The 26,735-nt window shown below is 45.9% G+C and overlaps 1 protein-coding gene across 2 annotated transcripts; it reads left to right on the top strand.

Moving 5' to 3' along the window:
• Positions 1-1,096: 1,096 nt before the first annotated feature.
• LOC144942994 (basal cell adhesion molecule-like) lies at positions 1,097-26,201 on the top strand. 2 transcript variants are annotated; one of them, XM_078870104.1, is made up of 14 exons: positions 1,097-1,207; positions 1,507-1,685; positions 2,242-2,314; positions 3,928-4,076; positions 7,024-7,234; positions 10,058-10,134; positions 11,497-11,578; positions 12,887-13,060; positions 14,104-14,225; positions 14,968-15,130; positions 17,007-17,125; positions 19,522-19,657; positions 20,811-20,967; positions 22,428-26,201. In XM_078870104.1, the coding sequence occupies exons 3-14, from the start codon at positions 2,266-2,268 to the stop codon at positions 22,513-22,515; spliced, it is 1,527 nt and encodes a 508-aa protein (XP_078726230.1). In that variant the 5' UTR covers positions 1,097-1,207; positions 1,507-1,685; positions 2,242-2,265; the 3' UTR covers positions 22,516-26,201. The 2 variants fall into 2 exon arrangements, with proteins under 2 accessions (XP_078726230.1, XP_078726231.1); XM_078870105.1 differs by lacking the exons at positions 1,097-1,207; positions 1,507-1,685 and having other exon boundaries at positions 2,148-2,314.
• The last annotated feature ends 534 nt before the right edge of the window (positions 26,202-26,735 follow it).

The following is a 26,735-nucleotide window of genomic DNA, read 5'->3' as shown; positions in this document are numbered from 1 at the left end:
TCTGCTCTCACCACTACAATACATTATCAGTGGGTTCCCCAGCCATTTTTATTCTATTGTGTTATTGCCCTTCCGCCAATCTCCAGCAGCTATTTTGTTCGTGCTGCATATCACTTTTACGCAGCTCCACGATTCGATCCGCGGCTCCACGATCCTTTCGGTAACTCCACGATGTAAATGCTCAGCTGAGGTCACATTTCAAAGAGAAGCCGGGAGACTCTTAGAAATATGCAGCACTTAAAACAACAACAACAAAACCTCCATGAAAATCAGAGTGAAATTATAATGATGATAATTTATTGACACTTCCGACGTGGAAAGCAGCCGATGAGTGAGAGGAATTGAAAACCACGGGTAATCCACCTCTCCGGGGGAGTTTGAAAATTATTGGAAGGTGGATTTTTGCATTTTAAGAAGGTCCTACGCGAGCAACAAATAGCGGGCACTGGGAACCACCCCAATTGATCCTGAAATCAAGAGAGGAAACAAAAGGCCCAGGCCATGAGTATTTTTTTACTCTTTTTTTTTTATAGATGATTGAGGCAAATTAAGTAACGTTTTACAAAGATATATGTGTGGATATTATCGTATTGTGTACAGGACCCTGAAAGAGTGTACTGTTATAATTACTTCTGTCTAATCAAATACAATCACTCGTCAGAACCCACCGCATATGTTTCTTTTTAGTTTGCTAATTGTGTGATGTGTCCGGCATTATGGAGTCCATTTGTGTTTCCGTAAAGTCGAGAAAGAATAGAGGAACACATTTATAGAAGCAGTTCGTGGTTACGAAAATTGAAAACACCGCGTGGTTTGGAGGAAAAAACAACCATAGTACCGAACGTCAAAACACTTCCTTATCTGCTCTGTCCCCCTGCACTGGCTCAACTTGGGAATTCTCCTCCAATTGTGTGGTGCTCATATCCTGCTTACGGCCCTCAGCCACTGGTGGAAATTCCACGGTTCTATGGCGGGGGCGAGTCTTATACGTAGCACAGAAACCGTTTGACTTCCCCCACGAAGTGGTACTTAATTTATCAACCCCAGACGCTGTCTTCCCGACAGACCTGTTCTTCACCTGAGGACGGCTGCTTGCGTTGTGGCCGAAACGTCGTGAGAATTTTTTTATTATGTTTTATTTTTATTATTTTCCATCTACGTGACTTTACCGAAAGAACAAAGAAGATGAACCCCAGAGGAATTATGGGTAAAGTCAAAGTTTTATAACCCTGTTGAATTCAAAACTATTATTTTAGAAAGTAATACTTCTGTTTGTTGCTGGTAGTTTGGCGTTTTTAGCCTATGCTCAATACCCGTTTTTTACGATAACCTAACACGATATTACTGCTATAATAATACAATTGTCACTCGCACTGCATTCATTACCACGTCCCAGTGTATTATTGTTTAATCTGGATTTCAATTAACCACGTCCATATTCGCCGAGATGACAGTGCGGCATTCGTTATAAGTTTGTGTTTCTGGTAACACGAACACACGAAACAGCTGGGCCGCGAGAAGGCTCCCATCTACTACTTACAAGTCTGTGGACCACACGGTAAACCTCTGGAGTCTGCACTCCTTCAACGGAAGAGGAATATCAAAACCACCAACTCTCTCCTGAAGCCCTCTCGTTGGCCACCGGATCTCAACGTTGGCATTCAGCTCTACGGCATGTGTGCACAGTATGTTGAACTTCTTTCACGCCGTACGTAGCCGACCGTGCTAATCGTAGCTCCTGAACTTCGTGCCATAACTGTTGCTTTTCTTACTTGACCTTTTTTATGTCATTCTGGCACGCGTTTTGAAGTTACATGAAATCGAAAGCATTTATGAAAAGGAAAGGGGATGTATGGACTGGCGTTTGTGCTTGTGCTCTGTGCCTTTTTAAATAAATAGGTTTTGCGTTGTCAGCCAAGTTACATTGTTGAGTATAAATGGAAGGGAAAAAATGCATTTCCTCTCAGCTTCTTGTAAAACATCAATCTGGGAATAGCCTCTGAGAGGAGAAAAAACGAAATGAGGGGATTTCCTGAGAAGCCTGCAGTGTGATAGTTGCCTCGCTGCACTGCTCGAAATCGTAATCAGGAAATTCCAACCTGGGGTCATTGCAGCCACCGGCACTCCAGATTGCTTCGAGACGAGCAGAAGGTCCCAGCTCTTCGTTCTGCTCATATTTTACATTCAATTTGAGAAATTGCTGCTGTGGTTTGTTTTGTTTTATATATTATATGAGAACAGATTTGACCATCATCATCATCAAGCATGGATTTTTACGTTACCCACTGTCTTCTTCTTATCGTCGTGATTTTGGGTAAGGAATATGTATTCACTGTCACATTGCTTGATGGAAAATGTCAAAACAGTTTAAAGCTCTTGATTCGATCATGTGCACGCGACTTAAAAGTATAACCTAGGCTCGTTAAATGGTTTGTTCAGCTGACTTGTTGAAACTTGTTGAGAGTGAGATTACGAATCAGCGTCGCACAATCAAGTCGTACAAGATGAGCTTTTAAAATGAGCTTAACGTAATATTGGTGTGAATAATCATCAGATAGGTTTTGGTAACAAATAATATTGTGACTATAACAGCTGCATTAGACAGACGATAGTGGTTACTTTTTCACAGCCCTTCATAAATCCACATCCCAGCACGTCAGTTAGGGGGGTTGTTTTTACCATACTTCACCATGCTGGCCAATGTGGGTAGGGGCGCCCCAGAGGCGAGATGTTAACTACCTCACCGGGTGTGCAGGAGGTCGTGGGTTTGATCCCGACCCTGACGCCTGTATTTTTGGAGTTTGCACGTTCGCATGAATTTTTCGTCAGACCCTCTGGTTTTTCCCTGCACATTTAGAACCAAAGTTCGTTTAGAGTATTTGGCTGCTATACATTAAAACACACGAACAGCCACTTCGTTGAGCTATCATTTGTGATAGCCAGGTCGCGTGTGAAAAACAGCTATATAGCTCAGTGGGCCTTAACTGGTAAATTAAAAGTTTCGTTTAATTTGTTAGTTAGGAGAAGGAAGGCAGGAAACAGGGCAGAACCGTCTCAGATATGACTCGGCTTTTGATGCCAGCCTTGGGCGAGATTCGAATTCAGGTCGCCGTATTCGTATCGCACTGGTTATAAGCTGACATTCGGGGATCCCCTAGGCTAAAACAATGTGCTCTGAGACATTTAATTAATTTACGGACGTAGTATTAATGCAAGTAGTATTATTATTATTTTGGAATGATAACTTTAGGCTGGCGGTCATATGAACGTTGCTCTTGCGTCATTGTGTTTCAACTTATACTGTGTATTGTATAACATTGAACATTTACAAACTTATACTGTGTAAAGTATAACATTGAACATTTACAAACTTATACTGTGTACTGTATAACATTGAACATTTATAAACTATCATACATGCAGTGTTTTCCAAAACGAGGTGTGACCATATGAAATTAAGAAACACGACATTTCATATTTTGTTGTTGTTATCATTTTGGTGGTCAAGCGATTAAATGGCAATAATAATTATCAATCGAACGTGAGCGCTCACACAATGCAGCCTCTTCTCCAATAACGCCGCGTGTTATTTTCACGACACAAATGGGATATAACGCGATCAAGTGAACGGAGCTACATCGCGCGAGTAGGAATAAGCGGTTGTGTAGCATCATCATCGCCTAAGGCGGGATGCTGCTGGATTATTCTAGTTGCTACCCACGCGCCTCAGCATTTGTTCAGCCTGCGTACGCATCTCACGCGTTATCGCGGACTGCGCTTTACCCTATATTATATATAATTTATTAGAACGCGATTTTTCCATAACGCGGTGTTCTTAAGGTACTCAGCGACCGCGTTATTGGGGGAAGAGACCGCACAGGCGTTGATAAGTGTGTGTGTGCGCGCTGTCGCGTCATGTGTTCACAGTCAGAGACGCTGTCACCTCGACCCTGAGTGTCACTGTGCCACCGCTGGTGGAAACTAAGCTGGGCGGTGACATCAAAATCCCATGCGATTGGAGACTTGCAGATGGTGAACACCTGGACCAGTCGAAAATCACCTTGACGTGGTATTGCGTGAGTACTCGCTGTACACAGAGAAGCTGCTTGCCTCTGTTTGAGCCACGCCTGGTGGCAAATTCAATTGTATGAACACTTTTGCAGATGGTCAGTACAATTAAGGAGAAATTCCACTCCAACGAAAACATCATTCTTTCAGGAGTTCAGTCATATTCAACCATCAGCAGCTCCTTGTGAATTTGAAGACTGATCCGCGCCTTGGCAATCAGTTGCATACAACTTGGTTGCATGCAACTTGGTTTGCTTAAGGCAATGATCCATGAGGACAATTTTATGGTAATTATTGCTGGCAACCATCAACATATGAACAACGATCGACTATGGTAACTCGGTGGGCAACAGAATGGATTGACAGAGTTCACTCTTGCCAATCAGCATGTCTGCTTATCAATGCTGGGTCTACACTGTAAATTAGTCTATGGCTGACATTAATCTTTTGAAATGCCTAAAAGGCTCATCACACATCTCACCAAACACTCACACGATCTGACCAGACAATCTCACAAAAGAGTCACAGGATGTCACCACACCATCTCGCTTGCACCGTGACATCCACATCCCGCTCAATTTGAAGTAGCTATTTCTCAAACGCGGATGGCTCAATGCCAGGCAGTCCCGTTACCTCTGTGATCCGACTTTAATTTGAAGTTGCAGTTTTGCACGAGTGGTCGCTGGGATCAGATTTGTTCAGATTTTGGCGAACAGGATTTTTTTTACAATGATAATCGGTACCGATTTCCGAGAAGAATTGCCCTAAAGTTGCTACATTGGATCATTGCCTACACTTAGCAGCCGCAACCAGTTGCTTACGGTGGAGGCAAACTTTACTTTCAAGGCTCACATTATCTAGTGATACCGTGTTGGCAGTGCTGCGCAAGTACAATTCACAATGAACTCGGCACATTCGTCAATAACACTCGGGCCTTCAAAAAAAATATATAAATAGATTAAATATTAACTTTTCGGGCAATGGCCCTTGTTCATATCACATCAACTTGACCGTTTAACAAGCTATCTGTTAATCGATTTGCAGCGACACATTTAATCAGTTCAACACGTGCACACATTTGTGAACTACGGCTGGTCGTCACGATCCTCAGGACGTCGTTGAATTGCTTTCTTGCTCAATATCTCGCTCATGACGTGGGGCAAAGTGGTTGCAGGCGATTTGAGTTGCGCGATTATTTTGAGAGATTTTTGGTTGTGCAACCGTTCGGGCAAATACATGTCAAGCATAAACCCCACCGCCCTAAACCCTCAGTGGCCACTCTATCAGCATCCATGCTGTCTGTTCGGTTTGTAAGCAAATGCTAGTTTGCTGTGAGCAAGTTGAATTAATTCTATCAATATGAATAATGCGGCTGCTGGAAACAAGGTACATTTTTTTTACTTCGGCTCATGATGCCTATTTACAAACTGTATTAAAGAATGGCACTGTTGCTGATGGAGTAGCCAATGGGGGACTTGATAAGGAAGATTTAAACAGGCTTCACTGATTACAATCGTCTGAAATAGGAGTCAGTTTGATTGTGTAGTGGGTATTGTTAGCGTTACACGCGGTTACCACTACTCACCTGGTGTAGCGTCAGCCATTGGTCAACAGGGGGCAACGGCGAGTATGGCCTGTATCAAGTAACGCCGCTAGGCCACGGAACCCAGAGGGTGTTGGGAACCGGAGATACACACCCCAGGCCCCCGGTGGGCGCTGGGGGATTACGCAATAGTCCTGGTCCCTCCAGAAGGTTCTAGAGAGTAGGCGTGGCCATGGGCGGAGTGACCCTGGGAGCTGTAAATAAGGCGGGACCCCTGAACAGGTTTGCCAGTCGTCGTCAAGCTGAAGAACCGAAGAGCCAGCCTAGAATAGGACCCTGGGAACCCCCGGACCCGGCGTCCTTCTAAGGGCCGGGACTAAGTGGGCCAGTGGCCGGGACCCAAGGACCTTAGCTGGGTCGGGTCAGCTAGCCTCCCCTAGGTCCCCCTAGCCGGAGGGCTGATATATAGAGGAAATGGTCCCAATGAGTAGGACACACTAGCGCGGAGGCTATACCTCCCCAGGGTATTGGGTGGAGGGGCCGTTTCAACCTTGTGTCAGGGACCCTGTACTGTTATAGTTATTGTGTAAATAAACTTGTTGCCTCCAGAAGAAGGCTGTGTCTCCATCATCACCACTACAATTGCGCTGAATCCTAAAATGTCTCTGGGTAGTTATATTTAAACGGGAGGGCCATTTTTTGGTGTTGTTGGCAGTGGTAGGAGCTGTTAACAAGGTTATTTCCTCCTCAAATGAGCATTGAGGTCTGTTTACAGCCCTGAGCCAGTGGTGGAAACTCCACATTCCTCTGCCCTAGGTTATTCTATTGGCCCCAGATTCAACCCTTAAACAGGATGACAAACTCGCAATCTTTCCCAATGCCAGACGCTCGCTCTGCCGCCGAGCCACCTGACCAGTTGGTAGGAACTAGTTTCAAACAGCCGCGGAGGAATGCATCTTGAGACGCGGTGACATTTAGATAACACTCTGTACATTCGACGAACTTAGACAGATGCGTGTCATTAAACCGTGTCTGTTTTGCAAACAATAACACGTGGGTGAATGGAGATATTTTGTGGTCTTTTGCCTCTTTATAGATTGCATTTGGTCTGAATAGGTAGGTTTCGGGGTATGTGAATCATTTATCAATGGTCTTTCGTCCAAATTTGTCAGATTTTAAAATTTACTTGCATATTACTGATTTCGGATTGCATATTGCAACGGTGTCCCCCTGCTGGGAAACTTCTGCAGACTCTGTGAAACATAAGCCCCTTTGTGTCGTGGAATTCCTTGCGCCGTAAGAATGACGTGAATACCGAACGAACTACGTCATCATTATTAATTACTATCTTTCAGTTGACGAATGTCACAGCTACAAATAAAGCTTAATAATATTTTGTCTGTCATCAACAGGTGAAAGACCAGAAACCTGCAACCAGATTATGTTACAGGCAAGGCCCCATAAAATTATTTGAAAATCGCCATATTTTATCTTTTGATGTTGACAAAGATTTCACCCTCATCATCAAGAGTGTGAGGTTTGATGATGAAATGAAGTTCACCTGCAAGGTCAGTTCTGGCAAGTTTGGAATATCGGAAGCCACTGCACAAGTCAAGGTGTTTGGTAAGTGAATTTAATGTAAACTATTTTTATTTTACCAGGTAAGGCCCACTGAGCTAAAAAGCTCTTTTTCAGAAGCGACCTGGCCACAAACGATAGCTCAACTAAGTGGCTTATGGCGTGGAAATCTAGCAGCCGAATACTCTAAACGCACGTTTCTAAATGTGGAGGGAAAAACCGAAGGACCCGTAGAATAATCCACGGGACCACGGGGAGAGCATGCAAGCTCCAAATATACAGGCGTCAGGGTCGGGATTGAACCCAATAACTCCCGTATACCAGGCGAGGAAGTTAACATCTCGCCACTGTTATTCGTTCTAAGTTAAACAGCGGCTCTTTTTAAATACTTTATATTAAGTTCACTTGCTTGCTTGCTTGCGCGCTTACGACCGTGCAAATCTTTCGGTCGTTTTTTAACCCACTTCCCGTCATCCAATTGAGCTGACATTTTGCACACAGACTCGTTGTGCGTGACAATTTATTTTCGTTAAAAATTTTTTCCAAAATTTGACACTTATTAGGAATTTTTTTTAATATTTAATTACCAATTGCTTAATGGTGGCAGGCAACCATCTGACCCATAAGTGGCAGCCATCTCAAGCCAGAGGACGAGAGGACTCTAGCCGCCACGCATATAAAGGATTTATAGTGAAAAACTTTGATTTTACGGGTTAATTTTTTCATATTTTTGGATATTGTGACCCTCAATGGAGACCATTGGTCACTGCCCCCTCCCCCACACCCCCTCTTCTCCCCCCCCCGCCCCCATGTTACTAAGACCATGATACACAAATAGATCACGACTATCGTCAATGCATTGTCAGCCAGGCATTTGTTTCATGTGTATGAGTGTTTTTTTTTTTTGCAACCGCAATGCGGCAATGAAGATCCTTGCGAACATTTTACATTTCTCCTGCAAGGTATCCATGCCGCAGCCTGTGCCCCCCCCCCCTCCACAAAAGTCTGTCACGTGCCCCTGGATGGGGAGCAACACACGGGCTTGAGGACCACCAATGTAGAACATAACCATCATCCAAATCCTCATCATTTGAAACCCACTGATATCCAGTGTATGCCATATAGATGTAGATTTTTTTTTGGAGTGCATGTTAAAAAATAAATGTAACCCCCTATCCGGTTTCATTCTACACTTGGCTAAGGATTGATTCACTCGTTCTCAGATAAAATAATTACTTATCCAGAGAGAGTGAACTAATCCCGCTGAAATTGTGCGCTCTCACGAGGCCCTTGTGGTTTGTCGGGACATGCTTGTGTATTTTTTTATGCGGAGGGTCAAATATATGAAGGAGATATGTTAGGAATAGGGTTTTCCCCTTTAATCTGGCAACAAAACAGGTGTTAATTTGTTAAAACACCAAACTGAAACCTTTTACAAGGAATCATGTCTGCATTAACCACAATACTTGTGGTCAAAATGCAAAAAAACCTCAGATAATATACGCCTTTTGAGCCTCGTCTCAAACGGTGTTAGACCAGAGGACGCCAAAAGGTTTCGGTTTGGTGTTTTAACTACTTAACACAACTGTTTTGTTGCCAGATAAATGGGGGAAAAACTATTCTCATATTTTGGTACTGGCAAAGGAGGTCCCTTGATGAAGGAGATATATTGTCTGCTCGTTAATTTTGTTACTTATATTCTCCAAAGTGATGCTAATGATTGATGTTGTGTTATGAAGTAGATTAACAAGACGCTAGTAGTAAGAGTGCTTCCTTACATGAACAAACACGCTCCCTGTTTCGCAACCACACTCTGGTTCTCGTCTATTTTTGACTGGCAATGCTCTCATGTGACACTTGGTCGCATGAATGCCTTGTAAATTTTGAGCCTTATTTGACCCTGGCCCAAAACAACATTGTTTCCTCGAGTCCAGATGGGTTTCAGTCTGCCACTTACCTCACCCTAGGGTTTGCTGTCTGGGTTTGATCCGAACGGTCTGGGAAATTGGCACCTGTCTTCCAAAGCGGAGCTGAAATTGAGTTGTGTGCCACCGAGATCTGGATATCGGTTTTGTCTTGAATTTAGTTTATTATTTTTTTATCAATTAAACAAGAACCCGGTACAGAGCACGAGGGAAGGGGAGAGAGAGGGAGGGAGGTACAGAGCACGAAGAAAAGGGGAGAGAGAGCGAGGGGGTACAGGTGTTCCACGGACGACAAGCCAAAGGCCAGGGCAAGAGAAAGGGAAGGTGGTTGGGCTCACTGCTCTACTAACGTAGAGGCAATGGGTCGGGTAACGTGGTCTTGTTAAGGGAGAGGGGGTGAGGGGGGGGATTGTGTTGAACGTTATTACACTCTGTTCTGCTGTAAGGCGTGTTGTTTTCGTGACGCGAATCCCATATAACGCGATGAATGTATTGGGGAACACTTGTTTTTTTTTATATAAAGCGGATGCGAATTGGATACAGCGCAGATGCAAAGTGGATATAACGAGATCGAGTTAACAGAACGACGTCGCCCGAGTAGCAATAAGCGGTCGTTCGGCTGCCTCGGCGTAGCGTCGCACAAGGCATTGGGATGCTGCTGGATGCTTCTAGATGCTACCCACGCGCACTCAGTCTTTGTTCGGCCTGCGGACGCATCTCACGTGTTATCGCGGACTGTGCCTTTACCCCGTATTATATATCATTCATTCTCGCGCGATTTTTCCATAACGCGTTGTTCGTCAGGAACGCAACTACGAGTTTTCGGAGAACGGACTCTGCTGTACATTTTTACGTGGAACAGGTGGGCAGCATCTACCTCGCCACGTGACTCGCAATTGCTGTCTCCTGAATGCTCTAATCAAATCCGTGCCTTCGCGTGCAGCCGAACCAGAATTTGAACACGAGGTGTCGGACCAAGTCGTTGACCTGACGCAGCTCGAGGCCAACGACAGCGTGGAGGTACCGCACGCGATGGCACGAAGATCCATCGCTCCCCGCGGCTTGCGACGGCACATTTTGGCCCAACGAGACGCCTACTTTATTCAGACATCGTCAAAGTAAACCGTCTGCAGTGGATCCTAAAAAAAATATTTTTTTAGTGTGCCGTGGTATAATAAATACCTCCTCACACGTGAGCCAGACAAGGTGACACACTTTCGCCGAAGATAATTATAATAACGCTGGAGGATGTTTTCCCAAAACTGTATTTGAGAAACAATGGCTCAATATAATTACCGGGGATTAATTTGTCTTCTTTTGAGAACAATGACAACCTTGCAAGGCAAACAATGCAAACAATTTATGGCATGTTTCCCTTCATCGTTCTTTGCAATTTTAACAAGCCTTTTGTGTTGTTTTAGGATAAGGATTTTGCATTTATAAGGGCACTTAATTGCTCAGCAGCTTAGAGTGCCCACGTCACATCTCAACCACCCCATTGCGCTGCGGCAGTCTTGCAAAGGGGCCCCCCCAGTGGCAGTTGTTCCTCTGCAGCAGCATCGGGCTGCAATGTGAAGGAGTCTGCTACGTAGTTTTCCACAATTAAGCAAACGTGCAAGTAACGTGCCAACTTTTTGGCAAATATGAACTGCAAGGCCAGAGCACATGGCTTCATCCATTTTGAATAACGTCGCAAAATATATTTTAGGTCCACTGCAAAGTAGACGACGGACATTCGTGTTTCACGCACCCCGATTAACCAGGGTGGCCGCGAGGTTTGAACTGCAAACCTCTGCCATAAGCAGCAAACGCGATTCCCCTCAGCCGTGCCACTGCCCTGAGCTGAGCAGCATAATAAGTGAAGTCAGATTTACGTAAAGCAGCTGTAGAACTTGGTAACATTGATGGCTTTATATTGCATTATCCAAAATAGCCTACCCTGCTCCTGGACACGTTTATTGTAGTAGGTACAGTATAGATTGTTGTAGATGCACAGTGTGTTTACATCATACCAATACTAATGCAACGTTGTAAAAGTATATTTATATACGTACTTTATATTATGTGGACACAAAGATAGATGGACACTGTAGTCTGTGATAGGTGGGCACAGCAAGGCCTCAAACTGTGACAGCCTCACATCGGTTCTCTGCTGTCCGCCCCCTCGGTGTGGAACTCTCAAATCCCTTTGCACGTCCGCAGCATCAAATGCACTCTGACTTTTAAGAAACATCTAAAGGCCTCTCTCTATCTGTTTGGTCAGGCTTTCGAGCAGCCCTGAGTTTGGCTCCAAACCTCTCGTCTGCTAAATCTGGCGCGTTACAAAGGTCATCATTATTATTTGGAAAACTTTAACAGCTCCTCCTGCGCTTTCATTTACAGATTGGGACATGCGTTTTGAAGAATGGCCACCCCAAGCCATCATCAGTGACCTGGTACAAGAGTGAAATCCCCATTCTGCACGGTGAGGCAATTCTATTTCTGTTTTGCTTGTACTACAACCAAATAACCCAAAACCTAATCTCTTATTCATTGAAGTAAACACGAGGTCGCACGTAGAAGAAGACAACCTGATGATGCAGGTAGTGGCGAAAAGGAAATTGGCACTATTTGGACACGTTATGTAGGATGGACAAGAACAGGAATATTGAAAAAGTGTGTTGTTCGGAAAAATGGAAGGAACCGGACAGAGAGGAAGAACCTAACAGGGAATGGCATGACGACGACACAAGAAATGATTGGTGCCAGCACGATGTGGCCACGACTTGAGCATGTTGGCACAAGACAGAGGAAGGTGGAGAACAAATGACGAAATGTGCAGTGGAGACCTACGGGCTATCTGCCCATGAATCATGATGATGATCTCATTGATGATTAAATTGTACAAGAAGTGGGTAAAGTCTATTGCTATTTTCAGGGTTCGTACAGCCACTGTGTAATGGTCAGCACAATGGACATGCAATCCAAAGGTTACTGGGTCGATTCAATCTCGCCGGCCTGGGCAGCTGAAACAATGGAGCAAGTTTCTTAGATCCTACCTCCGCGGTCTCTCAATGGGCACACGGCAGTTATGTGATTGTCATTTCGCGTGTGGTCGGGTAAATTGTGGGCACTCCTACCTCTTCCAAGATGTTTGGACCAGCGTGGAAGAGTAGGCCAATACACCATTTAGATCAGGGTTTTCAACCCAAACGACAAGAAGAGCCATTCATTTTCGAATTCGGTAAAACAATATTTCAAGCTCCGCAATGCATGTGATGACGAGACGGTGGGTTCTTAATAACTAACGTCTCACGAAGCAGGCCTTAATGAGCAGCATGCGGCTCCGGTGCCGCAGGTTGTCGGCCCCTGCCCAATGGTGAACTGGGCTCCCACGGTAAACGGGACTTCCGTGGTCAGGGGTCTGCAGCCAAAGTAACAGGTCGTGCCATGTGTTTTGTTTAATTTCAAAAGCCGCGTTGCAGCCCTTAAAGAGCCACGTGGGGCTCCTGAGTTCCCGGTTTGCCAACTCCTGGTATAGAAGGAGCTCATGCGAGATCTCTAGAGCACCCTTTAGTGGTGGCCTTTCTGCAATCAGCGGTGCAAGCAAGAAATTGCAGGGCTGCACCTTCACCTTTTTTGCTGACAAACAGATGGCGTGTGGTGATTAATTCCCGCACTCAATCGCAAGTCACCAGTATGCCACGAGTTGTGATTGTCACACTGTTTAAGTTGGACTTAATTACGCGTAACTTTAATGCATCGCATTCTTGTTTTCTCCTTTGTCGTTTAGAGAATATCACTGAAATCGTGACCGAGGATTCTGGCAAGTGGACCGTCCGATCTACCTTGAGATACAAACCGAGAATATACGATCATGGATCGCACTTCTTCTGCAAGGCGTCGTACCAAATTCCTGGGGAGTCAATCTCCATGATGTCTTCCAAAGCGACTCTGACTCTGATGTGTAGGTGGCTCTGATGTGCATTCATGTTCCGCGTTGATTTGCGTGCGGGCACGCTACGTGTAAATCGGCGTGCGCTCATTTACACGAGGGTACGCCGTTTACACGGTTGGCTACGTAACAGGGCAAAATAGGTTAAAAATACATACATACATTCTTGGGGTGTAGTTTAGTGTGTGTATGGGCTTCTGAATAAAAAAAATACTAAATAGTTTCTGTTGATACTGAGTTCAGCGGCTGCACTAGACAGAAGCGAACCAAACATACGCTTTAAGCCCCAAGTAGCTCAAGGAGCCCTGGATATATGCAAAATATGGATGCAATAGATATCAGCTGAAATTGTAATAAATATGAAATTCATATTAACGTAAAAATACAATGAATCTCTCTTATCTATATCTTATCTGCATCGCAGGTCTCTCATCTCACCACATCGTTTTGTTGTTGTTTACTTCCTCTTATTTCGCTACATATTTTATCTCTTGTCTCTATCTCTTCTGTCATCTCACAAGGAATTTGATAAGTTAAAAGGGGCGTGGCAAGAGGGGGGTGGGACCAAATCTTCCAGGGGGTCTAGGGCCCCCCCCCCCTCCACCCAGAAAAAATAAATCGAAATTTGAAAACAAATTTCCTGCCTCAAATATTTAAAAATTCACTAACACATGGGATGGACTTTTTATTCATTTTTTTTTACAATAAACAGTAATCTATGCATTGTTATATGAAGATAAATCCAGATATTGTGGCCAAGGTTTAGAATTTTTTTTTTTACATAGCATAAAAAAAAATGTTTATAGCAATATATTTGGGGGGGGGGGCGTTTTGAGCATATTTGAATATTGGGGGAGATGTGTGTCCCCCCGAATATATATGATAATTACGGCCTTGGTTCCGGTTGCAATACAATTGGGAGACCAAGAGCGGACAGGCTTTGGGTGTTCGGTAGTGAACTGTTCACCAGCTGAGTATTCTAGCAAAGGGACGCAAATCGAGAGGTGTGGTGGCAATCTTGAATTCAAATGCGTTTTCTCGTTTTGTTTTATCAGATCCTCCAGCGAATGTGTTCATGGCAGTGGAGCCTCAACGCGGGAATGTTCAGGAGGATGGAAACGCCACGCTCACATGCAACGCCAACGCAAACCCTCCGCCCAGCTACACATTTTACAAGGTGAGCTCACACGTGGTCCGAGCCACGAGCCGGCAATGCTGAGGTCATGGGTTCGCAGCCAGTGATGAAACCCCGTTCCTCAAGTGTAGACGTTGTCTCAGCCTGATCGCCATTGACTGCACACATCAAAAAACACATCACATTCATTTCGGTTCTGCGATTTGGCTAAATTCGGATTGTCATGCAACGTACCACACTCCATATGCACAGCGAATGGGAAGTGCTGCCCTCTGCTGTGCATGGACTAGACATCACTTGAAGGCATCTCAGAGGTTTTACACTAAACTACTTTTTATTTTACCAGGTAAGGCCCACTGAGCTATATGGCTCTTTTTCAGAAGGGACCAGGCCACAAACGATAGCTCAACAACGTGGCTTTAATCACGTGGAAATTTATATCAGCCAAATACTCTCAACGCATGTTTCTAAATGTGGAGGAAAATACCGGAGGGTCCCGGAGAAAAATCCACGCGACCACGGGGAGAACATGCAAACTCCACATATACAGGCGTCAGGGTCGGGATCGCACCGACAACCTCCTGCATACCAGGCCAAGGAGTTAACATCTCGCCACCACAGCGCCCAAATCTACCTCCGTGGACCTTCATCCACTCACTGGTGGATTGACCATTTCTGACCATAATGATCATTCCAAAAGATGTGCATTTCACAAATGTGATGCGGAAAGTTCTCAATGGGGAGCTCAGTGATGCTGAAGCTGCTGCTGCTGTTGTTGATACAGATGCCGGATACAAACAAGCCGATTACAAAGGGCGTGAATGGAAGTCGGCTCCACCTGGCTGGCATCACGAGGTCACAGAGTGGCAAATACAGATGCCAGGTGACATGGCGAGATAGGACCATGACCAACCTGGAACCAGGCACTGCGTCCATCACTGTGTCCTGTGAGTACTTATATTAACGGTCTTCGCTTTTCTAACTAGATCTAACCGGTTGGTATATATATTCTTGGTTCTTTCGGTAAAGTCACGTAGAAGGGAAATAATAAAATAATATAAATATAAAACAATAAAAATTATCACGACGTTTCGACTGCAACACAAGCAATCATCATCAGGTGTGAAATCCACAGCAATAATATGTTTTGGTATATGTTGCAGGCTGGTTGACACTGTGGTTACACGAAATACAGTCTGACTAGTTGGTGCTGTTGTAGTGACTGGAAAATGACCCCATGCCAATGTGCAGCCTGACGGCTCTTCAAAGATAAACCAAGGTCTCCGATTGGCAGAAAGATACCTCCACAGGAATTGGTCGGGAGGCAGACTGTGGAGTGATGGAGAAAATGGTTGGAATGAGAATAGGCGGGAAACACGAGTGGAACCCAGAGGTCAGAGGTGACGGTTGGGATCTGTTAGAGGAGAAGGACAGGGATTGGCTCAGGGAAATGCAGTGAGGGGACAGTCGAGAAAGGGGACTGGAGCGATATGAAAGGGCAGCAGCACAAGGGGAGGGGACGTTCGAGGAATAGTCAATAAAGTGGCTCCGAGTACTTCTGTAGTGACACAGCGCCGACTGCTGTCCAGTGGCGGCAACTGCGGTGGACAGTTACCGCACACGCCGTCGAGCACATACACGGCTGTGTGCCGGCAGGGCAGAGGAACTGGGACAAGAAGACCCCATTGGGAAGCCCCTGGAACCCGCTAGTGGGTTCGAGAAGGGCAGCTCGGTCAGGGCAGAGCCAGGCCGCGCCGAGTAGAATAAAAGCAGCGGAGAGCGGGAGCTCCGGGCTGCCGGCGCTGGGAGTGGACTCGTCTCGTCGTCGCTGTCGTCTTCGCCGCCCACGTCGCTGCCGCCCTCGTGTGATCATTGCGCTGCCGGACAATAGTTGGGTGTCTCGGTCGACGCCGTCGGTGCAACGCGATCAGGGTTGTGTCTAGGCCGGGTTGTACGGCAACGTGGTCGAGAGAGGAGGCGATCTTGTGAGTGTGAACGGCCGAAGAGAGTTACAAATAAAGATGGAAGGTGCCTCCCGCAACTGCCTCGTCTCCGACTTGTGCTAGACTACACTTCGTCGTCCGAGTCGTCACACTGTGATTGGAGCGGTCAACTCTATATTGGAAATGTGCAGTTAAAATCCCGGTTGGGTGTTGACTCAGCTAATCATGTCGATGAAGTGAATAGAAGTGGGTTCCACTTTGTGTATATTCAACTATTCAACAATTATTGACCTGTGGAGAAAGAAAACACATGTACATGTACAGGCCGCTGTAAATTCACTGCTGGATGAATGCCTCCCCATGCAATGCAGATCATGGGGGTTAATTGACCACATTTCACCACGCTGGTCAGTGTGGGTTTTTGAAGGTGGGGAACAGAGACGTGTGAGCATAGAAGTACAGTACAGTAGTGGATTTAGTTGCACTGCTCTCTGCTGCCTATCGCATGACTTATAATAACCTATTTTGTGCATGGTGGTTACCCATCCAAGCACTATCTGGACTCAACTCTCCTTAGCTTCCCAGAGTTTATTAGATTGGGTACATTCTGGGTGAAATAGACACCGGTCACCCAAAATAAGAATGTGAAATTTCGATTTAAAGCTTTCGTGACTGCAGGGATTCATCTTCTTGGTTCTTTCGGTAAAGTCACGAAACCAAGAAGAAGAATGTGAAATTTGAAACCACAGGCTCTGGGATATTTCTTTGGGTAGGATTATTTTTTTCGTAGCTAAAGGGGAAAACCACCATTGTTGGAGTCTTCTAAAACTTGCTGTGTGTTCGAAGTCCTCATGTTTGCACTGCTGATGTTCTTTTTCAGACCAGCCGGTGGTCACTTTGAAAAATGAATCCACCGTTATGAACGGTTGGAAGCGTTTCTCTTGCACGGCCGTGGGACATCCCAGACCTACCATCGAGTGGAATCCCTCCAAAGAAACGGTAAAGTGTGAAGTCGTCTTTTAAAATCCTTTTTATTAAGTTCGCGTGCTTGCTTGCTTAGGACCGTGCAAATCTTTCGGTCGTTTTTTAACCCACTTCCCGTGATCCAATCGAGCTGACATTTTCCACACAGACTCGTTGCGCGTGACAATTGATATTCGTGAAAAAAAAATTCCAAAATTTTACACTTTTTAGGACAAAAATATTATATTTAATTACCAATTGCTTACTGGTGCAATGCAATCATCTGACCCATAGGTGGCAGCCATCTCAAGCCAGAGGACGAGAGGACTCTAGCCGCCACGCATATAAAGGATTTATAGTGAAAAACTTTGTTTTTACGGGTTATACTTGTTAAAATTCTCTTCGGCAGGAGTCTACTGTGGTCATGTGCACGTGTAAATCAGGGTTGCCACATGGCTGAGGCTGACCCGGAATATCCATGAATCGGCATCTGTGTGTTCAGGCAGCAGGAATCGATTGGTTCTGATACCGGTATTGTGGTGAACTTTATTCCAGTGCACTGCACAGTTTCGATAGACTTGGCCTGACTGAGAAATGTGTCTAGGCTTGACCCCTGAAAAAGATGCAACTTTCGAGTCAATTCCATATGTACTCGTTATCCCATTACTTTTTCCTTTTCAAATCAAGGCTGCTGATCACACAGGCCCAAAGGCCCAAATCACCAAGCTTCCAGCAGCGAACGGTCATGCTCAAGTGTTAATTGACAAAGAGTTAATGCATTTCTTCAATCGAGCAAGGTTACAAGACTTTGGGAAAATTTATTTTGGGTGGGGAATTCCATCGCAGGACAAAAAAAGAAGAAGAGAGGAGTGTTTTGACCTGCCTTGTGGTGGTCGGACACGGTGTGGGTGGGACGAGTCCTCACCAAAGGTGGCGAGATGTTAACTACCTCACCTGGTATACAGGAGGTCGCGGGTTCGATCCCGATCCTGACACATGTATATTAGGAGTTTGCATGTTCTCCCCGTTGTCGCTTGGATTTTTCTCCAGGACCTCCGGTTTTTTCCTCCACATTTAATAATTTATATTTATTTGTAGAAGCAACGTCACACGTATAGAGTAATTGGCTGCTAGAAATGTCCACGTGACAAGCCGCTTCGTTTAGCTGTCTTTTGTGGCCAAGTCACTTCTGAACAAAAGCCATCTTGCTCAGTGGGCCTTATTTGGCCAAATTATAGCATAGTTTAGTTTGAGTTTTTAGCTTAACGAGTGAAGTTAATAGGAACATTAATCATGGAAATAGCAATAGAAGAGTGATGAGGAGACGATGTCAGCCCGTATACAACGTACCGGTGGTCAGGTGTCAACACAAATACGCCGTAACAAATATGCCGTATATGCACAACACTGCATTTAAATACACTGGTCAACATACTTTTTTCTGGCATAAGGTATTCCAACGGTTTTAAGGTAATTTTGGGGTGCTGATTCCAAATCTGGCATAAGTTTTTGTCTATCACATCAGGTTTTTGAGATATCAAATATTGCATTTTCAATAAAAACTGCAGAAGAAAAATATTAAATAAATTTGGATATCTACATAAAATGATATTATAAACACACTATCCTAAAAATACAGCACCAAATTTTAACACTAAAGCAGTCACTGACTCGCAACAACTTGCAATCATAAGTGACAGAGTTAATTTCGGGTAAAATGAATGAAAATGGGGTATGCCGATAGCATAAAATTTGATGTGATAGAGCAAATCTGAGATCAGATTTGGAATCAGCACCCTGAAATTAGTCTAAAACAGCTGCAAAAGTCCAGGCCAGAAAAAAATGTTATTTTTTTGTTGGCCAGTGTTATTGAACGAATTGGGGACTGCTCTGATAGTGGTAAAACCGATTCCCTGCTGGGTGACGGCCTCCCCACGTTGGTGCAATCCCCCGCGCCCCATCTCGCTTCTGCGCGTGAGCTGATTTCGATAATCCACGTCCGCGGCGGTTGTCCTCTGGGGCACGTCCCTCTCATTCGGCTGCCATTCTGTCACCGGTCTTGTCCACCGGTCGTCACCCCTCGTGCACGGTTTAGCATTTCACTGTTGTGTTTTGTTTGTCGTGCACCATTGCGTCTTCTGTGTTTGGTCTGCGATCGCTTCCTTGCTGAGTAGTTATCTTAAAGACCCCTTGTCCTTATTTAACCGAAAGAAACAAATAATAATTCCTGCAGTCACGAAAGTTCTAAAATTAAGATTGAACCCCTTGTCCTGGTGCCTCGAGATACTGCATGGGAGGTGCGGTATAATAAAGCAGTACATGATGATGATGATTGCGATGATGATAAAGAGGACTCGTTAAATTGATTGCGTGAGACTGGAGGGTCATCAGAGAACCTGTGAGCTAAGATACAATGCTCTCCGCATATACAGACAACGGCTAAAGTGATCAATGAAACGACGGTCATGGATACAATCGTGATTTCGGAATCAGCAGAGAGTGCAGGAGTCACTGCTTGCATCGCGAGGAACTCCATTGGGACAGCAAAAGGCCTTATCTTCCAAAAACGTAAGTCCACCATTATAATTACCTTGGCAGCATTTCCATTGTTAACACATGTGATCATATTATTGATTTTTTCGGTAAAGTCACGTAGAAGGGAAATAATAAAATAATTTTAATATGCAACAATAAAAATTTTCTTTCTGTGGATTTCACACCTGATGATGATTTCTTGTGTTGCAGTCGAAACGTCGTGAGAATTTTTATTGTTTAATATTTATATTATTTCCCTTCTACGTGACTTTACCGAAAGAACAAAGAATATGAATCCCTGCAGTCACGAAAGCTTTAAATCAAAATTCATATGATCATGTTCTTTGCACCTATCTATGTGACTTTACCGAAAGACCCAAAGAGTATGAATTCCTGCAGTCACGAAAGCTTTAAGTCAAGATTTAACACGTGATAATGGTGACAATTTAGATTGTGTAACATGCACAGTATTCGTTCACTCTCAGAAAGAGAAAGATGATGATTCAGACTGGCACTGAAAACTCACAGACAAGCGGAAAGGCGGCCAGCACTGATAACAACGATTACCCAAGCTCTGTGGACCTATATTGGGATGCTTGGCCCAACCCCATTTAACACATTCCTGCGGAGGGAGCTGGTAGGAACGTTGGGTTGCTCGGTCAATGGCCAGGGTCAACGGCGGCGTGGTGTATTCCGAAAATATGGCCGACTGTGAGGGCGGGCACAAGCCGGCGTGAGTAGGTTAAACGTTTAAGGGCATCACGGGGTAACCAGCCGCTCCCCACCCAGCCCCACCCCTCCCACCCCCCACCCAGCCCCACTCTCCCCACCCAGCCCCTCCCCACCCTCCCCTCCCCATCCAGCCCCTCCCCACCCTCCCTACCCAGCCCCTCCCCACCCTCCCCTCTCCACCCAGCCCCACCCCTCCCATTTTTGGATGCACGACGCACGGACGGACGGACAGAATAATCCCCTGTGGGCTGGTGTAACCAGGAGGTTCCTACCTACAATGAGTACAGCATTTAACATTCACATAGCTCCAGCCTTTGTTCACTTCATTTGCGTCATCTGCTGAGGACACGGACATCTCTGGCAGTTCTGGGCTTTGTCTGTTAGAATTAATTAAATTTAATTTCCGTGTAATCTCTGGGGTTTTCTCTTCCTCCAAATGCGTTTTTATTTTCAGAATCAGTGGATCGTTTGTCTTGGCTGAAAGATATGTGGAAAGAAGCATCAGCTATTGCCGGGGGAGCACTCATTGTTTTGGTGGCTTCCATCATAATCGCCGTCGTCTGCTGCAAAAAATGCTCTCGGAAAAAAAGCTCGGAAGCTGCTTCAACAATGTAAGTTAATCAATAAAGTCAAAGTCTTTAGTCGGACTATAGAATCCTCGCGCAGCGTTTTCTAGTGAAATGGACAAAGAATTACCGATGCACGGTTTGAATTGTGACCTTATTTTATGCACAGGTTCTCCCATATTTCATCTCTACTGTCCCTCTCTGTGCCTCCCTCGCTCTGCACCCAGTCTCATTCTCTCGTTCCTTCTCCCTTCTAGCTCCCCTTCACCGGAACCAACTCCCACTGCAGCATACAGAGCAAGCATCTTCACCATAGCCTGTTGCCGTGCCTCCCTTACAATCCATCTCTTCGCCCGATATCCATCCCGCTGCTACTCCCTGCCCCCACCTTGCAGCTACGACCAGTCCTACCACAACCCCTATCACTACCCCTGTCGCTACCCCTATAACTATCACTACCCCAGCCCCTGTCACTATCCCAACTCATACCCCAACCCCTATCACTACCCCAACCCCTACCACTACCCCTATCACTACAGAAACCCCAACCACTACCCCAAACCCTACCACTACCCCAACCCCTATCACTACCCCAACCCCTATCACTACCCCTGTCGCTACCCCTATAACTATCACTACCCCAGCCCCTGTCACTACCCCAACCCCTATCACTACCCCAACCCCTACCACTACCCCTATCACTACAGAAACCCCAACCACTACCCCAACCCCTACCACTACCCCAACCCCTATCACTACCCCAACCCCAATCACTACCCCAACCCCTATCACTACCCCTGTCGCTACCCCTGTCGCTACACCTATAACTATCACTACCCCAACCACTACCCCTATCTCTACCCCAACCCCTATCACTACCCCCACCCCTATCACTACCCCAACCCTTATCACTACCCCAGCCCCTGTCACTACCCTCACCCCTATCACTACCCCAACCCCTATCACTACCCCAGCCCCTGTCACTACCCCAACCCCTATCTCTACCGCAACCCCTATCACTACCCCCACCCCTATCACTACCCCAACCCCTATCACTACCCCAGCCCCTGTCACTACCCCAACCCCTATCACTACCCCAACCCCCTATCACTACCCTAACCCCTATCACTACCCCAACCCCTACCACTACCCCAACCCCTACCACTACCCCTATCACTACCCCAACCCCTATCGCTACCCCAACCCCTATCGCTACCCCAACCCCTATCGCTACCCCAACCCCTACCACTACCCCTACCCTAACCACTCCCACCTGTTCTCCTGTCACCACAACTACACCACCACTTTAATTCACTCCACTCTTTAGCTCAACCACTACCCACAATCTTACGTGCAACGTTCTAATCGGTGTAAAGCGCTTTGTTCCAAGGCGCTTTATAAATCTGTATAAGATACGATGAGATATTTTTGATAACAAAAAAGAACACGCGCACACGCACGCGCACAAGCGTGGCTCTTTTTTCACGCGTTTCTATTTTCCGTAGGCACGAAGTGAAACCCGAAAGCAGCAACGGCAAGGAGGCTGCTGGGAACGGCGTCGCGGTGAACATCCCTCAAGACCACGAGCACTAAACAGCGGCAAGCGTCATCGTTGGGCCTTCGATGACTCGCTCGTCGTTACAATTCAGGGGCGTACGTTTCTTTGGAATAATTCATCATGAGTGTGCGCATTGCGACGCCTAAACTAGGCCGCGTGGGTGATTTAGAACTTAGACACAAAATAAACAACAATCGATGGTCAACACGCTTGATTCCACGCGTGCTTCGTGGGCGTAAGGGTCGATTTTAATCAGCGATTCGATGCTTCGTTATGCACCCGATGCAATGCATCGTCATGGTGAAACAAACAACCACGTTTTGCCCCAAAAATTTGAAAACCTCAATTTGATAAAACCATCAGAGCAGCAGCAGCAGCAGTCATCACCCTCCTGCCGTGAAAACCTCGCATAGGGGTCGGCAACCAAAATAACGGCAAGAGACATTCATTTCTAATTCGGTAAATAAAAAAAACCCTCAATATTTCAAGAACCACAATGCACTGCGTGGTGACCACGAGTCGGTGGCCTCCTCCTCCTCCATAAACGACGGCCACGAGGCAAAGTCCTTGAGGAGGCACACCGCGTGCGACTGCAGAGTAGCAAGTTGACGACTCCCTGACCTGGCAAGGACCCTCCTGGGGGGATAAGAAAAGAACCAGCTGAGACTCAGTGAGGCATTTCTGGGTGAACAAGCGTGCTAATAACGACAATTGACTGCCATCAAGGTGGGCCTGACAAAAATACAAACAACATCCCCACGGCACTGAAGGAGGGCCACCTTTTCTGCTCGTATTGCTGTGACATTTGCGAGACACAATTTGCTTGTGGTGGCCACATTCTGCAATCGTCAACGAGGTGTGGTGACACTTGGAAGGCGACGTTTTGCTGGTGTCTGTGCCGAGCACACGGGACTTCCACGGTAGAGGTTTTATTGGGGGGGGGTGAGATCGCGTAAATATATAAATGTGTCGTCAGACCCGCCACCACCCAACACAGCCAACTATTAAGGGTTGTCGCGTAAACAGAAGGTGGCCAATTCGTCACTAGTACAGCACGCCGGTGTGTTGGTCGCGAAAGCCTACGTGTCACACCGGACTTGCAGTCTAGACGTCGCCGGTTCGTACGGTCTGTATGTGTGTCGGTGTTCTTCACGATATTTCAGAGTGCCGGATTATCCGAGTAGCAAAAGTAGCTACATGTGTAGTAGCTACGGGCCCCGCGCTTTCAAGGGCTCCGCGCTAAATGCTTTCAAGCTATCAATTTCGGTTCAGTGATTCTGCACTTGCTCTATTACTATAGTACTATACCGCCTGCAACTTTTATGAACGACTGGGTGTTTAAGGTTAGCGATTTGTCGTATTATCTGGCTGTATAGCAAATGAAAAAATACAATGACTTTACGATGCAAGTTAAAAAACTGTATGTGTTTTAATATTTACGTGTTTTATTTTATTTAGGGCCCCTTTATAAAAAAAACGCTACAGGCCCCGCACTAGCTTCATCCGACACTGGTGGTGGGTGTTGACTTTCGACGAATTGCATCGAAAATGCGAGGGCCGCCACACCATTTGAAACCATTGGGGTTTGTGACAGATCGATGATGATGACGACGGTGGTGGTGGTGGCGTTGTGTTGTCGTGGGGAGCGGTAGTGTAGCAGTTAGCGCGCTGCCCTACGAACCCGGCAATCCGGGTTCGATTCCCGCTCACGGCCAACACCAGTGACGATTATCTGAACCGGTCCTGGGCCTCCCCTAGGTCGACTCAGCCTCAAATTGAGTACCTGGTGCGGTGTGTAAACATCGCCACTAGGGAGACAAAGGCGGCCGGGCGTGGTGCTGGCCACCCACCCCCCTGTGTGCTGTGCCGGCCTTCATAGGTGCTCGCTAACAGCACTTGCCCCTACAGTCTGTTAAGGCTATACGGGGGATCTTTGTCTTTGGGGTGTGATGTCACGTGTTGTGTACTGTCAGGGGCCGCACTTAAGGCCACTAGGGGCCGCACGGTGGCCTTGCAATGAAGGACTTCTTTCGCGCCGTACCTAAGCCAACCGTGCTAATCGGGGGATGTGCGGTCGATCTCGGGGCGCGGCAGTTGCAACTATGGGAACGTTTCTTGAATCCCTGCTCCCTCCCTCCCTCCCCGCCTCTGTTTAGCCAGGAGTGTAAATGAGTACAACCACAATCGATGGGCAGGTCGAGTGTGGTGGGGTAAAGTGTGGGTACCCTTACATCTTCCAAGACATCCGGTGCGTTTGTTGTGCTTTTGCCAGGAATAATTGCCATTGTAAGACTGTACATACTGTGTTCCTTATTCTATTTTTGTTGTTTTAAATTAATGTTTGCGATACTTGAGTACAATGAAATACTCAACATTGGCAGTAGGCATTTGCGTGTGTGTCTGTGCATGTAACAGAGGTCGCAAACGGTACGGGTAGCCGGGTATCGGGTAGGGTACGGGTATCGGGTACCTGATTGCGACCTCTGGCATGTGACCAGATTGGTATAATTTTATTGAACAGGGCATAAGCCTGGGGTGCGTCTTACTCTCCGTCTCCGGAGCATAATATGTCTCATCATCATACCGGATTTGACTGCTCATGTCTTAAAATTACCATCACCGGTGTTGGGCACCAGCACCATTAACGTGAGCAGATTCACAATATTTTGCTCGTACTGCTATTCACTTAGAATTGCTTTGTCATTTTCTAACCTATTCCGTGCGCCGTGTAACTGCGGCTGCACCGTTGGCCGTGGGTTCACGTGGTTGTGCTGTGCAGGTCTCCGATGTGCGTTTTCGGGTCGTGCCGCGCATTTGATTTGCTCGGCACGATGTCCGACGTTTCGCTGCACGTGCTAGGAGCTTCTTCAGGACGAAGCTGGGAGAGAGGCTCCCAGCACGTGGAGCGAAACGTCGGTTATCGATAATAGAGGTTAATGTTTCGTTAAACCCGCCACCGTCCAATACAGACAGTAGTTAATAAGCTTTGTGACGAAAACAAAACATGCCTATTAGTCACTACTTCAGCACAACGGTTTGTTGGAGAGTAAATCCACAACATTTACAATTCGAGTGCGACGTTCATTCATTTCGGGTTTCACGACGCATTTATATTTACGCCATTATAACCCTCGAAAAAAAGCAACCCTTATTACGGATAATATTGGTTCGCGAAAGCCTACGCGGCAAGTTGGACATGTTGCCTGACAACGCGCGGTACGACGCGAAATCCACAAATATGGACAAATATGGAGAGCAACTTTTGTACCGTTTTAATGTTTTTCGCCGGGGTATTTACGATTGGGTGTTCCAGGTACCCTGGTGTCATCACCCTCGCAACAAAAAGAGTCTCGAAAACCAATGGAGCTTGCTTGAGTAAATAGTTTAATTAAGCACTGTACTTTTAGAGATAGTTCACGTCGGATTGTAGATTTGAAGCTTTCGTGACTGCAAGGATTCATACTCACGTAGGTAAAACAATAAATAAAATAATTTATTTTAATTTATTTTATTGTATTGTTTTACCTACGTGACTTTACCGGAAAAAACCAACGAGTATGAGTATTCACGTCAGATGTCGCTTCTTCCTTTGGCGATCTTATTTTCGCTCGTAAGTGCGGAAACTTGCGACCGAGTAAACACCGTCCAATTCTTATTTTGTACGCATAATGAGCACGTGCCGTTATTTTCAACGAAGTGAATAAATATGCATCTGTCACCACATTCTCTGTCATGTCTGATTTTGTTGAAGTCTCCGTGCATCCCCTGCCCCAGCCTAAGCAACAATGTTTTTGTTTGCGTCCGCGATGGGCAAGCTGAGTAGGCCCCAGGGCCCATTCCTGGTCCATATCTGTCCACACAAACCAACCACCGACATTCATTTCAAATTGGATCTTTCCATTCACACGTAAATTACCCCAGGTGGAAAGATTGATTGATTGATTGATGGTCAAGGATAACAACGAAGAGACAGTTAAGGGATGTAATGTGTTCGAGAGGACTTCGACTGAAGATATCGGAGTGAAGAAATCGATTCGTGTACTGATAATCATTACATTGCTGGATAGCAGAGAGGTGGCGCTGGCTTGGAAAGGTCTTCATCCAGCAGCGGATTGACCATGAATGATGATGTGAAAGGCATCATCGGGTGCATCACACTGGACTTCCGAGATGGAAAATTACTGTAATATCGGGATTATAAAACATTTATATGGCTTGATATTTGTTGCTATGTTTCATCCCTACATTTTTTATT

The sequence above is a fragment of the Lampetra fluviatilis genome, chromosome 29 (genome assembly GCF_964198595.1).
Source record: "Lampetra fluviatilis chromosome 29, kcLamFluv1.1, whole genome shotgun sequence".
In the NCBI taxonomy this organism is placed as follows: domain Eukaryota; kingdom Metazoa; phylum Chordata; class Hyperoartia; order Petromyzontiformes; family Petromyzontidae; genus Lampetra; species Lampetra fluviatilis.
Note: the sequence above shows the minus strand (reverse complement) of the source record. Positions and strands in the feature narration are given on the sequence as shown.